General features: G+C 38.1%; 1 protein-coding gene across 2 annotated transcripts in view; it reads left to right on the plus strand.

The window, feature by feature from the left end:
• Positions 1-258: 258 nt before the first annotated feature.
• Gnrhr (gonadotropin releasing hormone receptor) overlaps positions 259-8,771 on the plus strand; it is a 13,636-nt gene continuing 5,123 nt past the window's right edge. Inside the window, exon 1 of one of the 2 annotated variants that reach the window (XM_005359418.2) lies at positions 259-780. In XM_005359418.2, the coding sequence (XP_005359475.1) occupies positions 259-780 (522 nt within the window). The remainder of the gene's footprint in view (positions 781-8,771) is intronic. The other variant, XM_013350827.1, reaches the window with a different exon arrangement.

Raw genomic sequence — 8,771 nt, forward strand, 5'->3', positions numbered from 1 at the left:
GGTCCAGTTACACTTGGCCTTCAGAGTGTGCTTGGCATCTTCTGTTAGCACTCTCCTAGATTACAAACCCACAAAACAAGTTCACCTTGATCTTTCACATTAAGTCCAGAGTATCTTAGGGAAAATCAACTTGACATAAATGTAACCCTGTGACGTTTCTGTCTAAAGAAGGCAGAAATAAAACAGCACTTTGTGTTCGGATACGATAAAACATCAGAGGTACAGAGACTCTGCTCTTGAAGCCTGCCATTGAGGAACATGGCTAACAACGCCTCTCTTGAGCAGGACCAAAATCCCTGCTTGGCCATCAACAACAGCATCCCTTTGATACAGGGCAAACTCCCCTCTCTAACCTTATCTGGAAAGATCCGAGTAACAGTGACTTTCTTCCTTTTTCTCCTCTCTACTGCCTTTAATGCGTCTTTCTTGATGAAGCTGCAGAAGTGGACTCAGAAGAGGGAGAAGGGGAAAAAGCTCTCAAGAATGAAGGTGCTCTTAAAGCATTTGACCTTAGCCAACCTGCTGGAGACTCTGATTGTCATGCCACTGGATGGCATGTGGAATATTACAGTACAGTGGCATGCTGGGGAGTTCCTCTGCAAAGTGCTCAGCTATCTGAAGCTCTTTTCTATGTATGCCCCAGCCTTCATGATGGTAGTGATTAGCCTGGACCGCTCCCTGGCCATCACTCAGCCCCTTGCTGTACAAAGCAAGAGCAAGCTTGAACAGTCCATGATTGGCCTAGCCTGGATTCTCAGTATTGTCTTTGCGGGACCACAGGTAAACCGTTACTCCTGAACTTGGGTGGATATGGTTATTTTGTATCTAACCTTGAGTCAAGAAAGTACCTGCTGTGTGGCCTTTAAGACCTAGTCTCTGGAAATCAGAGAGTAGACTTTAACCCTGACCACTTTGTCTTCTCAGGCCAACTTCTTAACCTCTCTGAAGTTCTATTGATTTATTCATAAAATTGGGGTAATTGCCTACTCCACAGGCTTTCATGAGGATTAGATAAATAATGTATTGAAGTATCTAGAATTATTATACTGCATAGTTAATGCCCCGTAAAACCTCTTCTCAACTGAATTCATGCCAATCCCTCTTTCCTTCCCATTCTTTCTCTCTCTTCTATAGACTTGAAAAAGTATCTTGCTATATGTTTCCAAGGCTGTTCTCAAACTTAAATTCTCCTGCCTCAGCTTCCCAAGCCACAGGGATTACAGGTGCACCCCCTTTGTGCTCAATTTCTGTCTTGCCTTCTGCTCTGGTTGAAACGTAATCAATAGTTAACTGAGAGAACGTTTAAGAGCTATGAAACTTCCATAGGTGGAAAATATTTCAACTTTTCTTACTTGGGATTTATTATGTACAAACTAAGAATTCTGTCACTGCAGCCGAGAAAGAATTATCTTGGTTGTTATGTTGCTCTTGGCTAATTGTTCTGCAGAATTTGACTATTCAAACAGATTACTGAAGAAAACATGACAAAATTCTTGCAAATAATAAAGAGCCTATCATTAACAGAGGAATAAATTGACTTTATGCTGTCTAATGCTCTGTATGGAAAACCAGGGTATAAGAACATCATAAGAAGTTCTTAAAATCCAGCAAAAGCATACCTGTCAAACCAGGAATCTGTCTAAACATTCTAAACTGTCCAAGTGTCTGAAAACCAAAACAGCTGTGCAGAATTCATTAAGCATTGCAAGGCACCAAGTTAACGTTTCTTCACTGAATTGCAAGAAAGGGTATTTAATTAGTATGTATCAAATGGCAGAAGAAAGGCGGAAACGGAAGGGCTTTTATTTACCTGGAGAAAGCCCAGTTACTCTTGCATGGGCAATGCAAACCAAGACGAGGTTTCCCAGGCACATCTCTGGAAATGAGGTTACTAGCTAAGGTTTATGTTCGTGTATTTTCTGTTTTTCTTCTTTAAAGTATGAGCAATGCTTATTAGTTAGTTTTCTCAAAGATAAACACAAGTTAAGTCAATACAGAACCTGGTAATGACAAAACAATAAAACAGCCAGGGGCTGGTGGAGGGGAGTGTCATTCTTTGTGGAGACAAAATGTATGTAAAACAAGTAGATATTAAAGACTTAAAGTACACAAGTGTAAGAAACCAAGAAGTAATTTGAATATAAAATGATCATAAGAGGTTTAGGAAAATGAAAACCTAACGACTGGTCATATGTATTTTTCAGTGATGACTAAAGGGTACAAATACTTTTTGTGAGAAAATTGTTTGGTTGAAGTGAAAGGTTGAAAGCTCTGAACAGTGAAGAACTGGATTGGTAGTCCCCCTCTTTATGTGAGCTGAGAGTATACGATGTGGTACTGTATTTGTCATGTAGAAATGTATGATTGTTTTTTTTTATTTATTTAACTTTATTATGTTCGTTGGTGTGAAGGTGTCAGATCTCGTGGAACTACATTTTCAGACAGTTGTGAGATGCCATGTGGGTGCTGGGAATCAAACCCGGGTCCTCTGGAAGAACAGTCACTGCTCTTAACCGCTGAGCCATCTCTCCAGCCCCGAAATGTATGATTGTTGTACTAAATTAATATTTATAAACTAATCAGATAGATACTTAGCAGAATACAAAATTTAAAATTATTAGTTTGTATAATTTTATTCGTTTATGCTATCAATTTAAAAACAATGCTAGGCATTGGGATACATACTTTTCACTCCATCTTTAGTATGCAGAGACAGGGGGCTACAAGTTCAAGGCCAGCCAAGGTTATATGGAAAGTCAAACTCAGAAAAATACTGGGATGCAAATCAGTGGTATAACCTGTAGTGGGAAGGGTTGTTTGTTCTTCCCTGCCACCCAGCCAAGAAATAACCACTCAGAAAACCATAGTATTTGCAATACTCTTTGGCCAATAGCCAAAGCTTAAGCTTATTTCTGGCTAAACTTATATCCTAAATTAACCCATCTCTATTATTCTGTGTCTCATCACATGGCAGTGGTTTACCAACTAAAGTTCCCAGCGATTGTCTCAGGCGGCAGATCCATGCTTCTCTCTGACTCTGCCCTTCTTTTTTCCAGCATTCAGCCTAGCTTTCCCTGCCTACCTAAATTCTGCCTTACTATAGGTCCAAAGCAGTTTCTTTATTCACTAATAGTAATCACAGCACACAGAGGGGACTCCCACATCAATGACCCTTGCCTGAAAACCTTCAGTCCAGTCCCAAGCACTGATGAATGAAATATAATTAATTAATTTTTAAAGACATAACAATAAAATACTTGATCTATAAGCTAAAGAGAAAAATACCTTTAATTATAGAAGGCTTTGATATACTCAAAAAGCCTTAAATTTGTGTGAAAGACACATAGTCTTTATAGGTTCTATGTAATGAAAAAAACTATAGCATTTAAAACTTAATTGTCAAATAATAATTGAGCATATCCATATGACATAATGTGTGACATTTTTTTAAAATATTTATTTTATTTATTTATTTATTATGTATACAATATTCTGCCTGTGTGTATGCCTGCAGGCTGGAAGAGGGCACCAGACCTCTTTACAGATGGTTGTGAGCCACCATGTGGTTGCTGGGAATTGAACTCAGGACCTTTGGAAGAGCAGGCAATGCTCTTAACCACTGAGCCATCTCTCCAGCCCCATAATGTGACATTTTGATACATCACGTTTTGTAAAAATTACATGGGGGAAATAGAATAATTATAATTTTAATCTAAAGTAACTTTTTTGGGGTTTTTCAAGACAGGGTTTCTCTGTGTAACAGCCCTAACTGTCCTAGAATTAGCTCTTATAGACCAGGCTGGCCTCAAACTTACAGAAACCTGCCTACCTCTGCATCCCGAGTGCTGGGATTAAAGGTGTGCACCACCACCACCCAGCCTAAGGTGACTTTTTAAAACAAAAATATTTCAACAAAATATATGCAGGTTCAAATAGAGTAGAACAAGACAAAGAATAATTTTGAGTCATTTAGCAATAATGTGATGAAACTGAGGTGTGGATGATAACAGGGAAATCAAACACTCTGCTGACATGCCCTGAAACGCTCCATGGGCTTTATCTTTTCGTTTGTTTGACAGAAGATTTTATGTATCCCAGGATGACCTCAGATTAGTTATGTAGCAGATGACCTTTAACTTCTGATCCTCCTGCCTCTATTTTCTGTGTGTAGGGATTATAGGTCTGTAATAGCACGTGCAGTTCACATAATGATGGAGATCAAACTCAAAGCTTTGTGCCTGCTAGCCATCCCCTTTCAGCTATGTGACTTTGAGAATGTCACTTAACTAAGTTTAAAAGGGTAATTAAAAACCTGGTGTGGTAGTGTATTCTTTTAATACCAACACCTAGGAGGCAAGGTGGTGGGATAAAAAAAATTCAGGGCTATCGTGGCTAGATGGCCCAAAACAAAAAAATATATAAATTCATAAGGCATGTTAAGAATAGGAAATATTATATATAAAACTACCCACTATCATGTTTTTTTATTTTAAAGATTAGGTTATTATTTATGTCTGTCTATTCCTTTTTCTTCTCTTCATAATAAAGTTATGTACACTTTCTTTTTTTTTTAAAGATTTATTTATTATGTATACAACATTCTGCCTTGATGTATGCCTGCACGCCAGAGGAGGACACCAGATTTCAGTACAGATGGTTGTGAGCCACCATGTGGTTGCTGGGAATTGAACTCAGGACCTCTGGAAGAGCAGACAATGCTCTTAACCACTGAGCCATCTCTCCAGCCCGTTATGTACACTTTCTTAAGACATACAAAGCTCCACTACTCACTGAACACTACTTGTGCCAGAACATGATAATAGAGGTCTTAAAATGACTGTTTTTAAAAGTAAGTTTGAAGAGGAAAAAAAAAGAAAAGGGAGACAAGGAAGAAGATATTCCAGCAAGCAAGTCTTGGGAGGAGCTCAGATTTATGACCAAACATTTCCTAATTTAGGTGTGGCTGAACTTAATTAAAAACACATTCCTTAAAGAGAGTCATCTAAGACCACAGAGTGCAGAGTAGCAGGAAGAGTTGATGTTCCTGGCTTATCTAGTTCATGTGGAGTAGTAACAAAACAACTTCTAAATTCTATAGTTAACACAAGCCTGTAGGCAAGAAACACGGGAAACTCCTTAGTTTTTGGAGTAAGGAAGCATGGCTTGAAGCATGTGGAGACTTGCCTTGACACATGAGCTAATTCACTGAGTAAAATGCACTTCTGAACTTGACAAACAGCTTAGATTCAATAAATAGTTAACCTCCCGTGAGCAATACTCTAAACATTGTTTAAAGCACAGGAGTAGTGGCTACACTCAGCAATAGCAATAATATTCATATGCTAAATAATAGTTGAAAATAAACATATGTGTCAGAATTGTGCAAAATGTCTCTGTATGCAATATTACAAAACTGTTCCCTACAACACTATAAATTATGTATATTATTCTTATTTCTATAAGAAGAAAATGAGCCAATGAATATTAATTATATGAGATGCCTAGGGTATGTCTTATGAGTGGAAATGTCAATATAAAACAGTTAATTCTATAGACAAGGTTTAAATCACACAACTCCGTTTCATTTATAGAGCTATTTACCCATCTATATCTAAGAATCTAATTAATATTAGACATAGTTAAGAGCTAAGCATAAAAATTATATTACATTGCATATGCATGAAGATCTTTTCTCATAGGATATAGAAATAAACATATAAAAATACAAATACAACTTGCTTAGTACATTTGGTGATATATATATATATATATGAGAGAGAGAGAGAGAGAGAGACAGAGACAGAGACAGAGACAGAGACAGACAAACAGACAGATAGATATACATGATTTTAAGGATGAGCACTTTCTTGGTATTGGATACCACTTAAAGGGCTCATCCCTTGTAAAGATGAGTGCTTCCTCTCTCAGTTGTTAATTGCCTGTAGTTCCTTGTCTAGGAGTGAGACCTATGAGTTTTTCCCTTCCATTTTGTGCGTTCTACTGATACCATTTTCCAGGTGTTTTTAATGCAGCTCTATTGCTGAGGTATCACGAAGCAGTGACCCTATCATTTCTAGAAGACAAACTCTCACAACAGACTGCCTGGTCCTTTATTTTTCCTAAGAGAATATCACAACTAAGAATCAGGATTAGAACAGTCTGTGACACTCTGGTTGAGAAGGAGAGTTCTCGGGAGTCAAGTCTAGCTGTGCAGACCCTCTGGGGGCCTCAGCATATGTCCACAGTCCTCTTTGTGAGTAGACAAACCTGAATTTTGGCCTGAACCCTTTCCTGTATTCCAGTTTCTCTGTTTACCAAAACCCAAAACCCAACCAGTATATGTGGGATACCCGTAATCTCGACATCTGGGGGATGGAGACAAAGCTGAGATGCCAAAGGTCACTATTGCCAATACTGGATATTCTAGGCCTTACAGACTGGCTAAAACCAATCCAAACACTAGAAACCTGGAGTTCCCTTTTTGGCTTAGGGCTTTGCATTGGTTGTTCCCGCAATTAATGTCCATTGCATGGACAGTGAGCACACAGGACTAACACAGTAGTTGATAGTCTAAGGTCAGGGATCAGGGAATGGTGCCCACAAGCATTCGTGGGCCACTTATACCCAGAGGTTTTAACTACTAAACTCTACTACAACGGGCAGTTCTATCCCACAGGAAAGAAAAGTTTAAAGTAGCAAATTTACATATGGGGGTAATGTAGTATGTGCTTATCAATGTATGACTAAATATATATGGATACAAAGAAAATTTGTGTGTTTCACTTTTTATAATAATGATGATTGAAATGTATCCAGTGTTAGCTTTGTGGGCCCTATTCCAGGGGTTTTGCATAAAACAACTCAGTTGTCATGACATCAATGAAAAGAAGATTCTGTTATGATCTGTACTTTATAGCTGATTACATTTAAGAAAATTTAGTCTGTGCAATAGTTGGTTTGGTAAAGTATGGATAGAAGATCATAAGCTAATAAGTGAGCATCTTCAATTGCTTCCAAAGACAGTAAACAGAATGTTCTCGATTATGGAAAAATGAAACAAACACTGATGAGAGCAAGAGTCACGGATAAAGGAGGAAAAGGTAAACAGAAATTGAAGAAAGAATCCAAGGGCAAAGGAACCACAGAAAGCAAAGTGGATCCTTATATTACCCACTCAGATGAACACAGTGCAGAAAACAAAATAAACTGAGCCCAAGCTAAAGCAAATTAATTTATGGGTAAGATTCTGAATCCTCATGTGCTTTCCTGAACTTCTGGTTTTATTCAAATTAATCAATTAGTCAAGCATGGATTAAGATTGTAACATAACGCCACAGTATTTACCAAATTCCAAAATAAGGACGAAATTTTATATTCTAAGAAGGAGGAAGTATCATCAATGGTTTGCAAAGAAGGGAAACAACGTTCTTGGTTAAGGCAAGATAAACTCTGATAAGAACAAGACAAGTGTGTGTGTGTGTGTGTGTGTGTGTGTGTGTGTGTGTGCGCGCGCGCGCGCGCCTTGATCTACTTTAAAACTACAGTTTAAATAAAGTCAAGCTGTAAAGTATGGGACAGGGAAAGGTTGACCGGGATCTTAGACTAAAGTTAGCTAACTTCTTAGGGTTTCTTGGTTTTGAGACTGATGGTATGATGATCCTTTGTCGCCCCCTAGTGGATTAATTTAAACTTCATTTTTTTTTCCTACTTGATAAAAGATCTCAAATTGAGAAATCAATAATGTAATTGCAAATATAAGATACAAGTTTCTTTCTCTATCAAGAAAGTATTTCAGAATTTTTTTTAAATAAGCACACTCCACTCCTATTCCATATCCTACCCCAAAGTAGAGAAATTCAGGACCAACTGTTATGTGAACTAAAATATCTTGTTCAATGAGGAAAAAAAAAAGAGTAAAGTGAAGTTTCTCCAGAATACAACAGGAAATAACAAGATAAGAAATATGTTTCATGAGTCAGAGAAAAAGGACGAGAGGTCACTACAATTTACTTACTGGTTTATTTGTTTTTGAAGACTCTTATCTGTATGCGGTAATGCTCATGGAGGCCACAAGAGGGCACTAGATTCCTGAAGCTAAAACTACAGGCAGCTGTGAGCCACCATACTTGAGTGCTAGAAACCAAACTCAGACATTCTGGAGGAACAGCAAGCACTTGTAAGGGTTGAGCCAACACACCAGCCCTGAATTTATTCTTGAAAATGACTTACAATATTTTCATTGATAGGTTGTAGTTGTGGTTTCTAAAGTCTTAAAATAAGGATAACATTTTAAAAGATTTTGCACTCAGATCAAAGTTGTTAGAACTATACAAAGTTTTCTTAGATACCTTTAACCCATCCGTCACCAAATATTAGCATTTCCTTGTTTGCTGTTGTTTTAATTACTGCTCCATTGCTGTAAAGAGACACTATGACCAAGGCAACTCTGATAAAAGAAAGCATTGATGCGGGGGTCTTGCTTGTTGTTTTAGAGGTTCGTCCACGATCATTGTGGCAGGAAGCAAACAGGCACAGTGCTGGAGCAGTAGCTGAGAATGAGGTGGGGGGAGAGAGACAGAGAGAGAGAGACAGACAGAGAGAGAGAGAGAGAGAGAGAGAGTACATTCTCCAATGTGAACCCACCTCCTAGCCCTTCCAAGCAGTTCAACTGAGGTGGAAACATTCAAATATATGAGCCTATGATAGGCACTCTCAAACTACAAGGGTTAAATATATGAGCCTATGATGGGCACTCTCAAACTACAAGGGTT

This window comes from Microtus ochrogaster, linkage group LG1 (genome assembly GCF_000317375.1).
Source record: "Microtus ochrogaster isolate Prairie Vole_2 linkage group LG1, MicOch1.0, whole genome shotgun sequence".
Classification (NCBI taxonomy): Eukaryota; Metazoa; Chordata; class Mammalia; order Rodentia; family Cricetidae; genus Microtus; species Microtus ochrogaster.